Source organism: Stenella coeruleoalba (genome assembly GCF_951394435.1).
Source record: "Stenella coeruleoalba genome assembly, chromosome: 2".
NCBI classification, from domain to species: Eukaryota; Metazoa; Chordata; class Mammalia; order Artiodactyla; family Delphinidae; genus Stenella; species Stenella coeruleoalba.
Window position 1 is genome coordinate 13,565,170 of NC_137147.1, and position 21,861 is coordinate 13,587,030.

At 41.6% G+C, this 21,861-nt stretch overlaps 1 protein-coding gene across 12 annotated transcripts in view; it reads left to right on the forward strand.

The window, feature by feature from the left end:
* The window catches only part of EFCAB11 (EF-hand calcium binding domain 11), a gene marked incomplete at its 3' end in the record, with an annotated part of 228,093 nt that overhangs the window by 604 nt on the left and 205,628 nt on the right, over positions 1 to 21,861 (forward strand). For 9 of the 12 annotated variants that reach the window (XR_013827350.1, XR_013827351.1, XR_013827352.1 and 6 more), the window contains exons 1-5: positions 470 to 660; positions 1,343 to 1,438; positions 5,106 to 5,151; positions 18,113 to 18,214; positions 19,089 to 19,179. Coding sequence is in view for 9 of the 12 variants with exons in the window: in XM_079915047.1 (XP_079771173.1) it covers positions 586 to 660; positions 1,343 to 1,438; positions 5,106 to 5,151; positions 18,113 to 18,214; positions 19,089 to 19,179 (410 nt within the window). Of the gene's footprint in view, positions 1 to 469; positions 661 to 1,342; positions 1,439 to 5,105; positions 5,152 to 18,112; positions 18,215 to 19,088; positions 19,180 to 20,939; positions 21,377 to 21,861 lie in introns of those variants that run through there. The other 3 variants (XM_079915048.1, XM_079915046.1, XM_079915049.1) reach the window with 3 other exon arrangements.

The following is a 21,861-nucleotide window of genomic DNA, read 5'->3' on the forward strand; positions in this document are numbered from 1 at the left end:
GCCAGGTACCGTGCTCAGTGCTAGGCTTATAGGGAGGACGGAACAGACACAGTAGCCACCCTGGAGGGCTCGATTCCAATGACTTGCTGATCTGCACGGGAGCCCCGGTCTTGTTTTGATTGGTTCCTTTTATGCTTTGTTCACACTCTTTTTGTGTCTCCTATAATGTTTAGCATAGTGCCATTGATCAAAATTATCAAAAGTAATTTACTACAAGGTGTGGGGGCAGAAAATGAGAAGAATCATGCAGGACACGTTGAAACAGCACCTGGATGTGCGGGATCCATAGCCGCGCGCCAGGAGTTTAAGGGGCGAGAGGGGCGGAGCCAAGGCTGGGGGCGGGCCTGGAAGCCCCTCCGCCATAGGCTGTTCCAAGGAAACGTTATTAAACAAAGTCTCTGGCCAATAGAGCTGCGGGGTCAACGCCAGTGGCTCGCAGGCCGTCCAATGGGAGAAGACGTTGGAGGTACCCGGCCAAGTTCAGCCTCCCGAACTGCGGGGAGCTTGGCGGGCTGTCGCTGCAAGCCGGGAGTAGGCCGCAGAGGTCGCGAGTTCAGGCGTCCCGACTGCCGTGTGGCTGTCGCGATGTTTTTCTCCCAGGCCGGGGCCCGGCCGCGGACGTGGGAAGCCAGCCAGTCGGAACACAAGAAGTGGGTGGAAGTAAGTGCCCGGAGGGCTGTCTCGGACTTAAACTTGACCCGGGACTTTCACTTCCGTCACCCCGCCTGGCTCTCACTCAGCTTTGTTGCACAGATAGGGGCTGGACTGTCCTTCCGAAGTGTCATGGTTAATGACCGAGGCTAGGGCTGCAAGGCTTCTGGATCCCTGTCCAGTGTTCTACTTCCAACTCCTTCTTTTCTCCGCGACATAGTCTGTGTATAACAAGCTGTAATCTCCATCTCTCCTCCCGCCTTTCAAAGCCAGCCTTTTGCCTCACCTTCCCAATTCTAGGATTGAATTTTCGGTAGAACTTATTCGAATGGTTTAAAGGAATTAACCCAGCGATTAAGTCGTTTGCACTTTTGGGGGGAGTAAATTTTAGCACATTAAGATTTCTTTTTCTTTTTGGCCCTGGGGGCATCATTCGGGATCTTAGTTCCCCGACCAGGGGTAGAACCCGTGCCCCCTGAAGTGGAAGCTAGGAGTCTTAACCACTGGTTCTCCAGGGAAGTCCCAGCAGGTTAAGATTTCTTGAGGATTAAAATTAGGATAATGAAATTCCATTTCCCAGCCCTACTCTTGGCTAAGTTTTAGGTTTGGGAGGTCTAAACTTAATATAAGTTAGTAATAATAGAACAAACAGTTTCTGTCTTATTAACTAAAGATATTTGCTGTTCTTTAGGTATTTAAAGCATGCGATGAAGAAAACAAAGGCTATCTAAGCAGAGAGGACTTTAAAGTTGCTGTTGTAATGCTGTTTGGATACAAGCCCTCCAAGGTAGAACTTTCTTTTGTATTTGGGGACTGGGCTGACAATACAATAGTGGATGGATTCTAAATAAAGTGCAGAGGGCTAGCTTAGGATGTTTATGAAGCAAACCGCTGCCTTTTGAGCAATTTCAGAGATGTGTCCAGTGCTGAATTTTACTTTTGTCTTAAGAATCCAACTCAGGAATGAATTAGAATCCATCAAGACTAAGTCACCAGGCTGCTAATAATATTAAGTATGAGATGCTAGTGAGGTTCCAAGAGGGAAGCCTGGGAGTGGGATGTTGGTAACAGAAGGAATTCACAGAGGAAGTGACATGCAGGATTTTTTTTTCTTAAATTAAAAAAAAAATTTTGCTCCATTTAAATTATGAAAATAATGCATTTACATAGTCAAATAATTAAAATGGTCCAGAAAAGTATAAAGTTGGGTGTAAAATCCCCTCCCTCCCTACCAAAGGGTCCCACTCCTCAGGAGTTACCATTAGTAACAGTTTATTGTGTATCATCCCAAAATTTCCTATGTATTGACAAACACGCCTAGCATTGTATTGAAAAGTGGGTGCATAGTATGCCTATTTTATTTTAACTTGCTTTTTTCACTTCACAATAGAAGAACATAAAAGCACACACCCCACATTAAAAAAATAGTTGCTTAGTATTCTCTTTAGCTAGTTTCCTTGTTTTGGTCATTTCAGTTGTTTCTATTATTTTTCATTCCTACAAATATTGCTGCCGTGAGCATTCTCTTATAACTATATCTCTGCTTGTGGATATATCTCTGGGGAATAAATTCCTAGAGATACAAGTGCTAGGTACATTTGAAATTTTGTTGGGCATTGCTCTCCAGGAAAGGTTGCACTAATTAAGGAGAGTTGAGCTGAACTTCAGTGAATCTCCCATTTTAGTAGGACAGGTTTCCTATGCCTCCTGTCCTTGTGCTGCTCCTCTTGTCTGTTACATCCATTCTAGTGATGGATCCCTCTTGTTAAGCTGCTGAACTGGAATTAATCAGGGGCAAGATCTTGGCCAGGTTTAAGAAATTCAGTTGCAGGCATCAAACAGAGGGAGCACTCAGGGCTCTGCCTGGAATGTCATCCCTCCTGCTGTTGTTAGACAAAGTGGCTGGGCAACTACTTTGGCCCAATTGTTCCCTATGAGTGGGCTCTACCTGTCTGTCAGATTGCGGGCCCTGTAAAGCCAGGGATCACGTGATGTCCCACTTCTCTGTTCTTCATTATGCTTAAATGTATTACAACTTCACTGTTAATATGTTCTGTTGATATAAATATGTCCCATGAACCACCCAGGTAGGTTCAACTGCTAGGGGTTGCTTAGTTACTGAGATGTTGATTATGGAGCTTCAGGGCTGGCTCCCAGAAATTGCAGCTCTCCTGTTAACCTGCAGTCATTTCAGCTGGAATTCCAGAGCAGGTCAGCTAAGTGGACTCAGCTTTTGAAGCATTGAATTTAACCCAGGTCCAGCTGGAAAGATATCTGGTCTCATTCTACCTTTATCACCTTTGGATCTACTTACTTGATTTTAATTTTAGAACATGTAAGTGAGGAATTTAATGACAAGTACAGAGATATGGTAACATACATACATACACACCATCAAATTTAACAGATTTTTACTTTTGGTTGAGGTTTTGGATTTTATTTTTTAATCAAAGGAAATGCTTGTTTACTGCAGATCGCTAAACAGTGAAATACTGATATAGCAAATCACCTATACACTTAACGATCATTTGTAACAATCATGAAGTTTTATTAAGTGACACTTAATGTATTCCCTCTGAAATTTAACAGATTTTTCCTCTTATAATAGGTTGAGGTTTGGGGTTTTGTTTTTTTTTTTTTGGTGTACATTGAACATTTATTACAACGAATTGGTGATGTGATAAGATGTGCTCACGTGGCCTGAATATTGGTCACAATCACAACAAAGCTTAATCCAGCCCAGCAGATACAAATGAAAGTGTAAACTGTGAAGATATGTTTACATACGTAGAAGTATGTATAAAAGTGACATTGAAACAACTGTATATCCTTAAAAAACGTAGAGCCCACTAGTGCCATTTTACCTCATTCAACTTGGGGTTTTATTTTTAAACACTGCTTTTCAGCAAACGAAATATTTACTGAATGCAGGTTATGAAGCAGTAAGGCACTAAAATAATAAATCACTTCTGCATTCATGAAAATGTTTACAGAATGAAATTTATTGTGTTCCCATTTAATAAAAGGAGCACTTGCTAGTTGCTAGAAATATAAAGGTGAATAAACATAGACCCTACTTTGAAATAGTTCACAGTTTAGTGTAGAGAGACTTATAAAACTCTGATAAATACTAAGATAGAGAAGAGATTAAGAACAGAAAGGGAGGAGGGCAAGGAGAAGGGTCTAATTCTGTGGTAACTTTAATAGGAATCTGGGCATCATCTAGAGCAGCGGAGGTAGACTCTGATATGAAGTGTCTGGGAGCGCTTTGTGGCGGTGGGAGAAGTTATGCCTTGGTGATTCATGGTTGCATGTGGTGGCCGTATCAGCGTGATGTGACAACAGGACTAAATAAGAAAATAAGAAAATTCAGAAGGAGTAGGTTTGGGGGAAAGGCAGTGAGTTCAGATTGGGGCATATTAAGTTCGAGGAGTCTAGAAGCACCCCAAGTGCATTCCTTTTTTAGTGCTGTGCTGGGTGTTGAGGTGATGGTGGTAAAGATCTGCTCTCAGATTGTGCCACCTCCCTTAGGTGTAGGAATCTGAAGTTGGGTGGAGAGGTGAGGGCTGGAGATAGATTTGGGATTCCTCACAGGTGGTAGCTCAAAGCATGAGACCGAGGTGGCATTGCCCAAAAGGAGTATGTGGAGTGTGAAGGGCAGTGTCCTGAGGGGAGAACATGGGGGGCGTACCCACATTTAAGGGTCGGTGGGGACTCCATGAAGAAGATGCACTGGGAACTGGTTGTCTGGGAGGGACGGGAGGAACCAGGGAAGTGCAGGGCATGGAATCCAAGGTGGAGAAGCTACATCAGATGTTGCCACGGTTCTAATTCCATGATGTTTATAAAGTTCTCTTAACAATGTGGGAAAACACTTATGTTTTAATATTCAGTGAAGGCAGGTCCCCGAACTTAATATATAGTGTATTCTCAAATATGTTTAAAAATGCATGGAGGGGGAAAAAAAAAAGCTGTACTAGGCCTAAATGTTAACAATGGTTTTCACTGGATGGCTGGTTTTTTAGATGTTTTTCTTCATAATTAAAAAATATTTTTCATGTTTTCTAAATCATGTTACTATTACAGTCAGGAAAAAAATTTTAAACCCATAGAGCCCATTGTAACAATTGCTTGTATTTGTCTAAAACAGGAATGTTACCTTTTAGGTTATTCTGTATATGTGACAGTCAAGTTGATTTTATATGATAAACTGTTTTGGTCAATGCAGTAAAGTTTTGGGGGCCATCAGAGTCTGTAGTAGATCAGCATCTGGTATCTTATTAATAGAAGAGAAAAATGACTATTATAGCTGTCCTGTGATGTTACTTGTCTGCTGGATTCAACAAAGTTGGTTTCTCATAAAATACATTCCTTCCCCGCACCCCAGGAATTAAGTACTTGTACTGTGAAAACATTTGATGAAATTGTATATCCTATGCTTTTTTCTTTTCTAGATAGAAGCTGATTCTGTGATGTCCTCAGTAGATCCAAACACTTCCGGTAATGTGAAAGTTCATTTTTAGTACTCTTATTTAGACATTCATGAAACTACAACTAAGAACAAATATAGAGGCTATAAAGCATTATGTTTAAGCAAATCTTTGTTTTGTTTCTGATTACACAAAAAGAACAAGGCTTGGTTCTTTTAATTTTAGTTAATTAATGTATTCACAAGCGTATGTTTATTGTAGGAAAATTTTAAACCACTGAAAAGCATAAAGAAAAAATGTTGCTGATAATTTCAACATCCCGCAGATGATCTAGGTTTTCTGACTTGAGCAGCTGAGTGAGTGGAAGTGGCACTTCCTGAAATGGGAAGACTGGGGGAGAAGATTTAGGGTTTGGGGAGTGCAAGAGTTCAGTTTTGAATATGTTGAGTTTGAGAGGTTTTGGTCGATGATGTCAAGGCAATTGAGCTGTATGAGTATGGAATTCAGAGGAAAGATCTGGGCCACAGAAATAAGTTTGAGAGTCATCAGCGTTTGGATGGTTTTGAAGCCATGGGAGTGGATGAGACCCCTTGAGGGAGAGTGTAGACTGAGACCCGTAGGAACTATAAACATTAAAAGTCAGGTAGGGGATGAAGAGATGGCAAAGGAGACTTAGGAGGAGCAGAGGGGCCAGAGGAAAATCAAGAGTATTTAATCAAAAGCCAAGAGGAGTGACTATTCCAGGGAAGAGGTATGGTCAACAGTGTCCAATGCTGTTGAAAGGTTAAGTAGCAAAAGAACTGAAGAGGATCCGTGGAGCTGGCAACCTGGGGGTGTCGGGTGATTTTAGGAAGAGCAGTGTCACCACGTCATGGGGGCAGAGGCCAGGCTGCAGTGGTTTGAAGATAAAGGGAAAGTGGCAAAGTGACAATGTGAGTAGATAAGTCTTTCAGTGGGTCCAGTAGCTGTGGATCAAGAGCTGTTTGCTTTGCTTTTGTTTGCCTTTTTTTGGAACATGAAGAAGATGTTTCTAAGCTTAGCAGAATGATCTAGTGAGGAGAGGAAAGGCAAATGAGACAGAGAGATAACTACCTATTGTTGGAGGAGATAGGATCCAGAGCATGCTGAATTGGCTTTTCAAAAATTCCTTTTTGGGGGAATGTAATTTGAGGCTTACGGAAAGTTGCAAGATAAAAATAGTACAGAGAATAGCTGTATACCCTTTAGCCAGATTCACTTACTGTTCATATTTTACCCCATCTACCTTCTCTTCTGCACTTTCTGCCTCTTCTCCATCCTCTCGCTGAGCTGTCTGTAACCACAGCACACCCATCATAAGTTTATATTGATACTTGTCTTTATCTGCTTTACCGTCTATATTGCAATGTTGTCACTTGATCTAATTATGTCCTTATTAGCATCTTTCCTCATTTAATACAGGAATTAGTCCTTGGTATCATGTCTCTTTAGGCTCCTTTAATCTGGGATATTTCTAGAGACTTTTTTTTTTTTTAAAGAAGATGTTGGGGGTAGGAGTTTATTTATTTATTTATTTATTTTTGCTGTGTTGGGTCTTCATTTCTATGCGAGGGCTTTCTCTGGTTGTGGCAAGTGGGGGCCATTCTTCATCACGGTGCGCGGGCCTCTCACTATCGCGGCCTCTCTTGTTGGGGAGCACAGGCTCCAGATGCGCAGGCTCAGTAGTTGTGGCTCACGGGCCTAGTTGCTCCGCGGCATGTGGGATCCTCCCAGACCAGGGCTCGAACTTGTGTCCCCTGCATTAGGAGGCAGATTCTCAACCACTGCGCCACCAGGGGAGCCCTTTTTTTTTTTTTTTGCCTTTTTACAACATTGATATTGTTGAGGAAATAGCTCACCCCTCACGGTTTCCTTTTTTTAGGAACAGCCCTCATCTTGTGTTTGCATGACGTTTCTCTGTAAGTAGGTTGAGGTTAAGCACCCTCAGCCAGAATCCTATTTGGGTGATATGTCCCTCTCAGGGCACCACATCTGGAGGCACACAATGTCTGTCTGTCTCCTGTAGATACTAATTTTATCACCGGTCATGACGTTGTCGGATTTCTCCATTGTATTATTTCTCTTTATATTTTCTTCCCTTGCAACTAATCAGCAGCCTGTGGAGAGACACGTTCGATGTTGCAGATATTCTGCTTCTCATCAAAATTTCCGCCTGGATTTGGTATCCATTTATGATTCTTGTCTGATCCAGTTTTTGCCATATGATTGCAAAGTAATCATTTTATAATCCCAGTGCTTCTTTCAGTTAGCCCTTGGCATTTTTACTATAAGCAGGAGACTTCCCATCTTCTTGATCAATCTATTTCTCTTTTATCAGTATGGACTCATAAATTTGTATGTTTTTAATGATTTATAATTCATTACTTAATTATTTTAGTGCTCCACTTACCACAGATTTGGCCATTGAGTGCCTCCTTGAGCTGGCTCCTGTGTCCTTTAGACTGGCTTGACTTTTTTCTTTTTAAAAATCTTTTTATTTATAAATTTTGGATTTACAGAAGAGTTTACTAGATTATTTTTTGGATACAGGCTTGGTATCACATATTAAACATGACTTTTCGAACAATATTATTGCTAGGAGAAGTTGTTTTTGACATACTCCCTAACTTGATAGAATTTCCCCAGGCTTTAAATTTCATGTTAAAAATTTTCATGCTTTCAAAGTATTCAAATGTTTCTTTGCTGTTCAGTTTAGGTTGTAACTTCTTGGTGAAGCCTTCCTTACATATTTTCTCTGGGTTTCTATGTGAATATTCCAGTCTATAAAGATTTCTGTCTTCTGGCAGAAGGATTTCCCGCATTTTTTGCATTGTTAGGGTTTCTCTCCTTTAGGAGTCCCCTGAGAGTCAGTGAGTGATTCTGTCTGGATGCATGTCTTACGCTGCTCTTGCTTATGTAGTGTTTCTACATAAATACATGTAGTTTGCCAAAAGCACTCTCACATTCATTATTCCCGAAGATTTTCTCCCTTATGTGTGTTCTTTGGTTCTGAATTAGGGATTTGACTTCACACGGAAGGTTTTCTTTCCTTAATCAGTTCTTTGATGTACAGACAGGTGTTATTCTGGAAGAAAGGTTACCCATGTTCTTTACAGGTGTAGTGAGTTTTCTGATATAAAGGTTGACTTCTGAAAAAACCTTCCACATTCAGTATCCTGAGTTTTCCCCCCATGTGTATTAGCTCACATTTAGTAAGATATGACTTATACGCTTGTGTTACATTCATATGGTTTCTCTGTGGGTAATTTGATGTACATTGAAGGGTAAATTCTGGCAGAAGGTTTTCTTTCCCACCTTCATTACATTCTAAAGGTTTCTCTTGAGTGTGAGTGCTCTGATATAAAATGAGGACTGGTCTGTGGCAAAAGAATCTTCCAAGTATGCGGTTGTTAGTTTCCTCCCCTGCCTTTTCTTTTTTTCTGATGTTTGAGAGAGGATTGACTTGAGGCTGGAGATATTTTGTAAATTTCATGAACCTTTCCTCTCCTTCCTGAGTTCTCTAATGCTTGGATTTGGACTTCCTGCAGAAACAGTTCTCACATTTTTGCAGTCATGGAGCTTCCTTTTAATATTAGTTCTGATGTACATTAAAGCTTTAAGTTTTGAATGAGGTTCTCTACATTCCCTTCATGTGGCCTATCCCACACCTGAGTTCTCGTATGTATAATGAAGACTGCCTTAGTATGGGACATTTTCTCAAATTCATAATAGTCTAAGGATTGCTTCAGAACTGGAGTTTTTGATGCTGAAAGTAGGCTTCCCTATGAGGGCTTTCCGACTTTGGTGATGTGCTCTGGGACCTGCTCCCGTATCACATCCCTTGCATTTAATATCAGGGATATTATAGGTACTCTCACATCCACTTCCCCATCAGATCATTAGGATGCTTCCTGTCACAGCATCTTTTCCTAATAATTAATTTTTAAGTATATTTCAAAAGGTTACAAAGTAAATTAGTCATCTGAGAAATTCAAGGGAAGATTGGGTTGGAGGAACGAGGTCAAAGTGTAGGTGCTTAGTACCTTGCTCCAGAATTACTGTGGAAGGGGTTTCCTTAGTCTACAAGCTTCCAGGCTTTTCCCTTCCTCTTCTGGCCCTGATATCAACAGCAGATTAATTTTCTCAAAGCATCACTTTCTTCATGATTAAAGGAGTAGACTTACCTTCAGTTCATGTCCCCTTGAAAGGGGAGGCTCAAGACCACAGACATCCCAGGGAAAGAGTAAAATAGCCATCTTAGCAGGAAGTCACTGCTGAACTCTGAATGCTGCTAACATAAAATTTTTTCATTAGGACTGTTAGTAGTGAACCAATTTCAGACCAGCTCCTTCTTTTCTCCCTTTCAGTGACATGAGTCACATTTACATGTTATTTTTCTTACAGGAAGAGAGTTTATATACAGATTATTTTACCAAATATATTATCGAAGAGAGTTTATACACAGATTATTCTACCAAATATATTATCTCTCTCCTTAATGTTTTGATCTTGAAGAACTGAAAGGTTGGCCTTGGCTTTCTGGGAGCTATTAATTCAGGTAATCAACTTCCCAGAGTTCTTCTGAGTAGCTGTGACTTGGGAATTCTCCCACTAGGTGTAGCTCTTCTTACATCCAGACAAGGTTGTACCATATCTCCAGCTTGCAACCCCAAAGGACCCTCCACACAGAGCCCATTTGCTGCCCAGCTTCCTGGGGGAAGGTCCAGACTCACATCCTGGATTGAGTCTGACTGGGCAGAGCCCTGACGATGCACACATTTCATACAGTACCTAAACCTGGATGCCCAGGCCCTGCTTCCCAAGGTCTCTCTAAAAGGTGGGTCGTTTCTGTAGAGGTTCCTTGTGAAAATTAAAAAGAGTGAAAAGTTAAGACAAAGCCATTAGAAGACTAGGATGTCTCAAGGGAAGTCACACTGGGAGAATTTGAGGGCAGCCAGAATGAGTAGCAAAAAGGTGTTAATGACATTTTTAATGCCTATAACTTAACAAGCACGCGAGTATCAGCAAAAACTGTTTAGGCACCAGGAGCAAGGACTTATATTAATAGGGGGGAAAAAATCAAGCCACTTGTTTAAGGAAGCAACAGATCAGTGTTGGGATTGGTTCCAATACACACTATTGCTACCTAATTTTAGAGGGTTTTATTTCTGTTCTCTAAGGGTATAGAACATTTCATATCTCCTCTAACTATAGAAAATGAAAGAAGTTTGCAACTAGAAGAGCCTAGAAAACAGTCATATATTTCCTTTTTTAAAATGAGGAAACTGAGCTCCAGAGAGGAATAAAAGATCTTAATCCTGGCATTTGATGGTTCTTTATTGGTTTATAAGATACGTTTACATGTGTTACAGTATTTATTATTATTATAGATAATAATTATAGCTTTGATTCCTTGAGTGTTTACCATGTGCAGACTCTGTGATGAGTATTATGCATGGATTGTTAAATTTAATGCAACTCTATGTTAGGATTATCCCATTTTATAAGTTAAAACAATCCTGAAGCTTAGAGAGGTTAAGTAATCTGTGCAGGGTGGCAAACCACAGTAGTGTAATCTCCAAGCTTACCCTCTCAACCATTTGATAAACCCTTCCCTTGAGGTTAATAGTGTCATGGATCATATTGATGGAGCTGAGGCCAGTCTTCATTGTCCTGGGAACTTAATGAATGAATGAGTCGAAATCAGGAGTGGGTCAGTACACAAAACACAAATCACAAGGTTCTGTGCAGCCGCTAGAGGCTGATGTCAAATTTGGTTCCGAGCTACTGAGTGTCCAGATCAAACAGGGAATCACAACCAAGTGCAGAAGTCAGCATCCACACCACAGAAACTCCTTTTCTAGAGAGACATAGTTTTCCCTGATGTGGGATATTTCCCCCACGATGTCTCGTGGAGGAGAGACTAATAAGTGGACGCTGATGTCCACAAACTGTTCAATAAACACAACAGTGAAGTCTGTAAGGCCGTTTCTTGAACTTTCTTCAGCATAGACCAGTGGTTTAATGCCAAACTTGTCTGGGCAGTTCTTTGAAGGGCAAGACCATGTGTCATCTCAGATGGTTTGACTTCATTGTGGGATAAATCGTAGAGCATTTTATATGAATAACAACAGCTAAGATGTATAAGACTTTTGCTTAATCTGCCCAATGCACATCGCCCCACTGCATTCTCACACAGCTCTCTGTGTGTTTTTATCCCAGGTCTATATAAAATATGCTTGAGGGAAAAAACCAGAACAAAATATCAGAATTTTGTTTCCACTGGGTGATTAGATCATGCTTTTTTCTCCCCTTTCTTTCTGTTTTTTTATATTGTTGCCCTTTCAATACAGTGAACATATTTTACTTTCATACTTAGAAATAAAAAAGCTTTCCAGGAGCTTACTTTTAACCTGCAACTTTAAAAAATGGAAAAATCAAAGAGATTGATTCATTACAATGGTGATGATGGACTGTTTGACTCAGTCATGCTATCCAGGGTCAGTTTAACTGAAAAATAATTTGTGGATGATGAGGTTAATGGCTTTTATTTATTGCTATCTTGGCTGAGTTGTTTTGAGCCAGATAGTTGACTATAAAAGTATTCTTTTCCTAAATTTAAATGTCTGTTTTCTAGTCTTCTAAGTTACATTGTAAACACATTTTTTTGTATTTGTTTTGTGTATATTTTGTTGTTTTGGGCCCCTATCTAAGGAACTGAGGCCACAGTATAGCAGGTGTAGCAGGCTGTTGTTTGACTTCAGATTTCAGTTGACTTCTTTGTTCATTTCTATCATCAGGAAACACATACACATTATACTTATCTTATCTTGAAATCATAGGACCATTTTGTGGTATCGCCCACAGATATTCCCCTCTCAATTAATGTATTTAATTCCCCATTTAAAGATGATGAGTAAGTTTCCTTGTAGGGGTAAAAAAGAATTAGGAGACACTGACCTAAAGACACTCTTTAAAAATATCATATTTGATAGGGAAGATTAAAGAAGTATTGTCACTTCTGTGATGGCCAGATGTCACACGAACACAATAGACAAGAAGACCTGTAAGGGTTTCGAAGGGAGTGGCACTCCCTTCCTGCCCGAGGTGTGGGCCAGAGCCGGATGTGGAAGGCTGGGTGGGGTTTGCAAAAGGTGGAGAAGCAAAGAGGAGAACAGGGAGAATGAATAAAGGCAGATGCCAGCTGCGAGCTTGTCCTCCAGCTCCTGGTGCTGCCTGTGCTCTGCTGGTGCCAGCGTGGATGAAGAACTCCGTGCAAATTTAGACTTCCCTGCACAGTCCACACCCATGCAAATGTTGCCTGTCATGTCCTGGAGACTTTGCCGAGGTGTCTGTTAATGGTCCAGAGGAGGGGCTTTATCACTCACCACTCGCCCTCCATCACAGGTCCCTCCATCACTTTCTTCTCCGCAGGGTCTCTTCCTGCATGCTCGCCCTGTGGGGTTTCTCCTACAGACCCCCTACCCCCAAGCGTCTCACCCTCTTCTCTCAGATCCCTGCCCCCCGTTTTACAGCGCACTCTTTTGCCGGTCCCCCCTCAAATTTGCAGGCCCAAAGTGCTCCTCAGCTGTCCCTGTGTTGGTATCAAGTCCTGCCGGAAACGGAAGCCCCCGCCCCCGTGGAGTCCTGCTTTCTCGTGCTGCCGCGGGGAGTGCGGTGCGAGCCGCAAGCCAGCTGCACCCCAGCGAGCAGCCCTGATGGAAGCTGAGAGCTGGAGAGGGGAAGATATAAGGACCAGTTTACCTGGAAGGAAGAGTGAAGCTTTAAATTCCAGAATAAGGGATCGGGGCTTTGCACTGATATCGCTGAGGAACCTTTGAAGGGTTATGAGCAGGAGATGTGCATAATAAAAAAAGATGACGATTCCTGTCCACGTTTGGTAGGAATAAGGTTTCGTTGGTTCAGAATGCTCTATTCCACTGTAACCTGTTTTTACTCTTCCTCATTTCCCTCCCAATGATAGAGTAAAACTTGCTTTCTTCCATTAAGGTGGATTCTTTTCTCTTCATGCCCCTACTCTTATGCGTGTAGCTGGAAGAAAATATTAGTCCTCTGAATTTACTTACCCATCTTACTGTGACAACTCACTGCTCTTGATGCCACGAAAGCCCTTCTGTCCTTACAATCTTTTTATGCAAACACAGTCTATCCTTTTTTTTTTTCCTGCATGACCTCCAAAAGTCATAATCTGAATTTTATTTCTCAAACTAGAAAAGGCTTGTATTATACCTTTTAAAAGGCCACTTAATCCTTTTAAGCCCTCATTTTTAGGCATTTTCAATCCCTGGAAAAATTAATAGATGGCCCAATGACTGTGAGCCCTCTCTTTTCTACTAAATCCAGGACCAGACTTACAGTCTAAAACACTTGGCATTTTTATTATTTTCTCTTTCATTCTCCCAGGTTTATTGCAGTTTCTAATTTAAGCTCGCTGTGATAGCCAGAAACTAGATGACTGCATTTTCAAGAGGATTTCTCTGTACACACTGACCCTGAAGCTTAGAACTGTGAGCCACAAAAAAAAGAAAAAAAACAACTTTCGAGGGAAAATTTATATAGTTTTATTGGACTTTTTGAATATATCCACCCCTGTGGTGAAAGATGATTACCTTCCTAGGAAATTGCTTAAAAACAAAAAAGGGGGAAAAGATAACACTTCTGTATATGATATATCTATATCACATGTATTAAGTAGATTGGAAAGTAAAAAATATATATATTCATTATAGAACACGAAGAGTCCATTTCGCCAAGAGTAGTTTATAAAATGGAAGGGAGTGCTTTCAGTAATACGGAAAATGCACAGACTTGCAGAGTCTGGAAGGATTCGTAAAGATCATTGGTCCCAGTGGCCTTTGAGGCATGATCCTCAGTCTTGTGTCCTGTGGGGGGCACTTGCAGAGGCACTGCTGGAGAGGGAACAGTGAGGAGCCCACCTCACTGCAAACCGAATAGCTTTGCCTTCATCTCTACATACTGGGCGTTCCTGTTTTAGAAAGAAGAACCTTTCCTACAGCTAAAACAAAGTCAGAGAACTACTGGTAGAGTCCAGCTACCCGGGCAACTTCTAAACACCTTCTGCAGATTAATAATGAACACAGATAAACATATAGGTCTACGTGGTTCCTGTTGTGATCCCAACGTCTAGCTACAGCAAAGTGTGTTTAGGTAACTTTTATTGCTGGGACAGTTTACAGAGAAGACCCAACCTCGTATTTGGAATTAGAATGTTCTGAACATACTTTCACTCCAGGGGTGGAAACAGGTAATACATTTCTCATTGTGTATGAAATGTGGTGGCAGTAGAATTATGGAAAGTCTTTGTGAAGTGGTAATTTTAGGTTTGAATGTTGTGACAGCAGGTGGAGCTAGTAGTAGGAACTCTATTTCTAGGCCATTTAAACAGCAGTAAAACATATAAAACTTACATTAATGTGTTTGCATTACAGAGCTGTAGGAATAGCAAAACTTTTATGCCTTGGCTTTGGAAAGTGATCATACTACTACAACATGAGAGCTCAGCTGAATGGAAACTTCTCTATCCTTTTTAGAAAAGGGACTTGCATGGTACTGAATGCATTTGTATGTGTTGCCATCGAAGATTAAGACAAGGGGATGGGGATGGGGCAGTGAGATATGTTTACGTCGTTTAATATTGACTTTAAAAAATAAGGTATCCGAGCCTGTGGGAAAATAGTGTGAATGAACTTGATTATGTAAATAGAGTTATTTGCATTATTAGATGGTTTCTTCCTTTTAAATGGTAATAAACATATAGTTGAAATCCACATATATTTTCTCCTAGGGAACACTAAAGAACATGTGCTTTTTATCCCCCAAGATATGAAATAAAGACCTGACTACTGGGCTTCCCTGGTGGCGCAGTGGTTGAGAGTCCGCCTGCCGATGCAGGGGACGCGGGTTCGTGTCCTGGTCTGGGAGGATCCCACATGCCGCGGAGCGGCTGGGCCCGTGAGCCATGGCCGCTGAGCTTGCGCTCCGCAACGGGAGAGGCCACAACAGTGAGAGGCCTGCGTACCGCAAAAAAAAAAAAAAAAAAGACCTGACTACTTTATAGCCCCAAATACGGATGAGTTTTCTGAATATGTGGTTTAAAATATATCATTCACCACTCATGCACTTTTTTTTTTCTTGTGAATCTCAATCACACATTGAACCATGGAACTGTGCTGTTTTTCTTACCATTTCCCGAAATCAGATGCAATTAAACGAAGAACAAATATTATGTATTCATTTCCTTTTCCTCTGAATTTTGTTTTTTACTGTGTCATAGGTATTAAGAAATTGGGGTTTCTAAAATGACGATTTTGCTGGATATGTGAATAAATAGAGACCTACTTTTTGGCATTAATTTACAGTTATAAGAGCATTTAAAACACATTTTAACGCTTTTTGCTGAAAACTAGAAATAACGTCTTCCTATGATTTTATTTACTTATTCAACAAACATGTGAGGAATGCCTCCTACAAGCAGGTATCTGCTTGGAATTAGAATGTTCTGAACATACTTTCACTCCAGGGGTGGACACAGGTAATGCATTTCTCATTGCGTATGAAATGTGGTGGCAGTAGAATTATGGAAAGTCTTTGTGAAGTGGTAATTTTAGGTTTGAATATTGTGTGGATAAATTTTGACAACAGGCAGTCCTTTCCCTCAGTGTGTCTCAGGCAGACGTGTGGCCAAATAGTTACCATGGGACCCAATGAGAATGGAGCTGCATCACTGCACATCCTCCACTGCCATGGGGGAAACGCTAATTCCATACAATGTGTATTTATCAAGCACATGCCAAGCACTCTGGTAGGTGCCAGGAGATACGCCTGCTGCTGCTTTCTTGACTCTTGCTCTTGGTTTTCTCCGAAGCCTCAAACAGCTTACATCTCCAAATTGCAACTCCATCTCAGCACCACCCCCATCCTGCTTCCCCCCGTCTTTCTTATCTCTTTAAATGACTCCTCAAACCACCTAGTCCTCAAGCCAGAACCTAGGGCTTATTCTTGACATCTTCTTTCTCTTGCACTACGTCTGACCCTCCATCTTTTCTGCAGTATGTCTGGAACCTTCCACTGCCCTCCGTTCCCGCTGCCCGCACCCTCGTGACCACATCTCTTGCCAGTAGGATCCTAATGAGTCTCCTTTTTTATATTTTGCTATCTCCCCAGTCCTTTTTCAAAACAATAGCCAGAGAGATCTTTCCAAAATCTAAATCAGATCATGTCACTTCTCAGTTCAAACTTTATTGACTTCCTATCGCAACTGAAATAAAAATCAGATTATTTCCCGGGGCCCATGAGGGGCTATGCGTTCGGGCCCCTGCCCACCTCACCAGCGCCATCTTCACCGCATTCGAGCCACTGTGGCCTGTTTTCACTTCTCCCACTCCCCACCCCATGGCCTTGGCACGTGCTCTTTCCACGGCCTGGAATGCTCTTCTTCCCACCTTTAGCCAGTTGGTGTCTTCTCATCATTTAGGTCTTAGCCTATCTATTACCTCCTCTGTGAGATCTCTCCTTCCTCAGAGTCTGCTCTACGGGAGGATTTCTGTGACGCGTTTTATACCCTCCTGTTTTCCCCTCGTTGCGCACGCCACAGTTTGTAATTATGTGTACGTTTGTCATTGAATCTGTATCATCACCGTCTGTGTCACTAGACCAGTGACCCTTGGCACTGGAATCGTGTGTGTTCTCTTTTCCCCTCTATTCCCAGAGCTTAATGCAGTGCCTGGCACCCAGTGGGTCCTAAAGAGTTGTAAGAGAATCATTTATAAACACATAAAGATAGATGGACTTTTTAAATTTCTGAATCTTTAACTACAAGTAAGAAAAATGTGGAAAATTAAGAAAACTATTTTCTACTTTTTAAAAAACTATCGGAACTATTTCGGGAAATGTGTATAGTTCAGTATACCTCACCAAAATATTCCCTTTTGGAAAGGGTGCAAGTTCTTAAAAATTAGCACGTGGTTATTGTGTGATTTGGGGCTATTTTTAAAACAGTGATACATTTTTAAATGGAAATTCTGACTTGTAAAAACGAACTGCTCTTTTTAGATATTTAGGACTCAGTTCACTAGAATGTTTAAATTCTTGGCTGCATTCTTTAAACCTACTACAAAGATCACATTAGAATTCTTTTTTTTTGCGGTACGCGGGCCTCTCACTGCTGTGGCCTCTCCCGTTGCGGAGCACAGGCTCCGGATGCTCAGGCTCAGCGGCCATGGCTCACGGGCCCAGCCGCTCCGCGGCATGTGGGATCTTCCCGGACCGGGGCATGAACCCATGTCCCCTGCATCGGCAGGCGGACTCTCAACCACTGCACCACCAGGGAAGCCCTAGAATTCATTTTAATAGACATTGTAAGCACAGTATCCAATCTCATATGATCATGCTGAGCTCTTTTATTATGAGAATCACAGGAAGCAGAGCCTGAGGCTACAGAACAGTCATGGGAGGTAGCTAAGGCTGGGGACAGTGCCAACGCTATTGTTTATGGAATGTTCTCTCCACCTTTATCTGCGGTATGCAGTTGGTATTGACTTTTGAGAAACTACTCCTTCGCCCCGATCTCCCAGCTGGAAAAAAACCTGTCGTAATGACATCTGGCTAGGAAAAAAGGGATCAAAGATGCATAAGGAAAGAAAATTATGAGACCTTATTTTATAAGTAGTTTCGGGCCTGTCTGTTAGATCTGTCAGAGGGAAGAGTGTCATACTTTTTCGAGGTCATCATCTTTTATCTCCGGGAAGAGCTCAGTGAGCTCCGAAAGTGTCTATCCTTTTTGCCATCGATTGCTAATGTGGAGTCTACTTAGCTTTTAAGGAAATGTCTTTTCAACTTTAGAGATCTTTATGAATAAATACTACTCACCAAAAATTAAGATAACATTTGTTTGTGGTGGTATCACTTTCCGTTTATGTTTTGTTTCCTTCTTAAAGAGGAAGAAAGTAAATTGTTTTTTTTCCAACTTTTAGGGATATTACTTAAGGAGTTTTTAGACATTGTAAGGAAAAAGAAGGAAGCTCAACTATATCGGAATGAAATAAGACACATCTTCACAGCTTTTGACAGGCACTGTAAGTATCTTTAAAGTGTTTTGATATAAAAAATGGCTGTTAAGGAACTGTGAATGGGAACATACTCAGTAACTAAAATAATATACTTGGAAGGTTATTTTACTGTATTCGTTAGCTATTACCTTAGATGTTGGTGTACATTTTTTTTCTCCATCACAATCTTAAATTCTTGACATTTACGATGGGTGAAATAATATCTACAGTTATATAATTATACAATACTTATGATTTGCCTGCAGTGTAATGGGGGCAACAGAAGGGCTGGCCGTGCGGGGATATAGGTGAAGAGCTACTTATGGAAGTTTGTGAGAACATGAGGCCTTTTTTTCCGACTCCTCCTTTGACCCACACATAATTGGAGGAATTGTTTTCCCACGCTGGGGTGGCCCAGAGGAGTAGCTTCAGACCCCCTCCCCACAGAACACAGGGTTGAAAGACTTGTGGAGTCCAGGTTCAGTATTTTGGCTTCTGTAATGGTTTTCCTCTAAATAATAATATAGTTCTAATACCAAGCAAGAAAAAAATGTGAATTTTGAAGAATGAATTATTTTGGCAATTCACAAAGACTTGAAGCCTAATGCCATTGTTGCAGTGTCTGTCCCTTAGTCCTTTACCTGGGACTCAGGGAATCAGCAAATCATGGGGCTGGAAGAAACCTGCAGGAGCATCTGGGGCTGTACTGAGGGAGAGTATTACTAGATTCTCAAATTCTTCCAACAAGACAATCTCAGATTACCTTATATGTAAAATCAACTATAATTTACTGCTTTTCTCCTACTAATAGATTAAAGTCTCATGCATATGTTATGGCTGAAATAGCAGTTCATGGGGCTGATAGAAGTGTGTGAATATTATGTATTCTGTTTTCAAATAGATCATGGATATTTAACTCTGGAAGATTTCAAGAAAGCATTTAAGCAGGTGGCTCCCAAGTTATCGGAAAGGATTATTCTCGAGGTATTCAGGTAAGGTGCCAAAATCTTTATGTATAACCCACCCCTTGATTTACCATTTGCTTTTACAAGTTTTCAGTTTTATGGAGAACACTCATTTATGCTTATTTTTCGCTAGTAAACATTTTCATCTCACAGCATATTGTCATGATCCAGGAGAGAATTTTTTTTTTTTTTTTTTTTTTTTGCGGTACGCGGGCCTCTCGCTGTTGTGGCCTCTCCCGTTGCGGAGCACAGGCTCCGGACGCTCAGGCTCAGCGGCCATGGCTCACGGGCCCAGCCGCTCCGCGGCATGTGGGATCTTCCCGGACCGGGGCACGAACCCGTGTCCCCTGCATCGGCAGGCGGACTCTCAACCACTGTGCCACCAGGGAAGCCCCAGGAGAGAATTTTATAGTTAGCTATTAGTCCATCTACACCTTGACAGTGGGCTCTAAAGTGGGTGGAGTGCTTGTATACTAGGAAGGTGCAAAGATCATTTGTTAGTAGGGGTGGAGAGGAGCAGAAAGGAAGTAGAACTTCTTTGTATATTTATGTATTGACCAACCTCCCCCCCTGAAGCTTTATTAATATTTAATATGGATGCTGGTGTTCTCCCATGGTCTGTATTCCATCAGACATGGGTTACAAATGGTCCTTGAGTCGTCTGGAGAGTAGAGTTGGGTTGATCAGTGGTGGCCCCTCCTTCGTTTGTTTTCAAAGTTATAGACCCATGTTGCAGTTCACACACACCTGATAAAGTAGATTTAAAGACTATATTATGTTTTCTTTATAAACTAATTCTGACAAAATGGCAAGTGGCTTAAAAGCAGTTTCCGTTAGGAAACTGCAGATTGAAAGTAGTAAGAATAGTGTAAGCACATGCTTGCAGAGAAAATTGCAGAGTTGCCTCTTCTCTGACTGCTAACATGAGTTCCTCCTCAACCCTGTTACCAGGTGTGTTAATTAGGGTTTCATACAGCAGTAAGAGCCAGAAAACCCAGAACAACAAAGCTCAAAAAAGAGAGCAGTAAACACAGGAGAGTCCAGGGCTGATTTGATGGCAGCACAGCTGTGAAGGACCCAGATTCCTCCCCTCTTGTTGTTCGGCTGCCTCAGCATCTGGCTTCTCCCTCTTGCTTCAAGATGGCTCCCGAGGTTTCAGCCATCACACCTGAATTCCAGCTAGGTAGGCCAAAAGGGAGCAGAAGATATGCCCCTCCTTTTAAGGCTATCCATTATTTCTTCCTACATCGCAGTGACCAAAACTTAGTTCCAAGGCCACGAATAGCTACAAGGGGGAGGTGGGTCTGGAAAATGTAGTCCCTGCTTTGGGCAGTCATGTGCACTCAAATGGAGTTTCTGATACTGAGGAAGAAGGAGAGAACAGATACTGGGGGACATCTGGCAGGTGTTCCCATGTGGATAAAGTAATTTCGTGAAATCTGACCGGAAGCCAGCCCTGCTCAGTAGGAATTATCAAGCAGGTTATTTGAAATAAAGATCTGCACTCACTGTCATTAACAGTGACATATATGAAATTCTTTTGCTGCATCATTTGCAAGCAGATTATTGAGCAAGCTATTGAAGAGCAAAGGAGTTCAAGCCAGGCACAGACAAAGTGCCTGAGGCCAGTATTACTTAGGTGTTTCCAGAACATCAAGACCTTTAAAATATAGTAGCATCTTTGTGCACATTTTGTGATGAGAAGAGTAATCAAAGTCAATGTATTTCTACCACATGCTGGTGGTTTTTTCACAAAAAGAATTACTTCATTTTACTTTTACAAAAAGACGTGTGTCGGTCTTCCCTGGTGGCGCAGTGGTTAAGAATCCTTCTGCCAATGTGGGGGACACGGGTTCGAGCCCTGGTCCGGGAAGATCCCACATGCTGCGGAGCAACTAAGCCCGTGCACCACAACTACTGAGCCTGTGCTCTAGAGCCCACAAGCCACAACTACTGAGCCTGCGCACCACAACTTCTGAAGCTGGCGTGCTTAGAGCCCGTGCTCCACAACAGGAGAAGCCACCGCAATGAGAAGCCCGTGCACCGCAACGAAGAGTAGCCCCCGCTCGCCGCAACTAGAGAAAGCCCGTGCACAGCAATGAAGACCTAATGCAGCCAAAAATAAATAAATAAAATTTAAAAAGACAAGTGTCCAAATTTGCTGACCTTTTTGTGTTAAATGGTTTCAGGAGGTGCCCCCTTGTACCACATGTATAATTTTGAAAAATCCACTTAAATATAGCCATTCAAGATAGAAGCAGTCTTTTAACAGTGAGTGGGAAGGTAACTGCTTCTCAAAAGAAATCTACGTTATTGGGAGAGCATTTTTGAAAACAGACATTTGGCAATGTGATTCTGTTTTAAAAAATGTGTACGCCTATTGAAACCTTCATACCTGCATGTTTAATAAGTTAAAAATGGAATGTTCTAATCTGGTGAAAAAAGTCGTACAAAGTTTCAGTGGTTTAAGAAAAAAAAAAAGTCATGAAGAACCTAGGAGCAAGACGGGAATAAAGACACAAACCTACTAGAGAATGGACTTGAGGATATGGGGAGGGGGAAGGGTAAGCTGTGACAAAGTGAGAGAGTGGCATGGACATATATATACTACCAAACGTAAAATAGATAGCTAGTGGGAAGCAGCCGCATAGCACAGGGAGATCAGCTCAGGGGTTTGTGACCACCTAGAGGGGTGGGATAGGGAGGGTG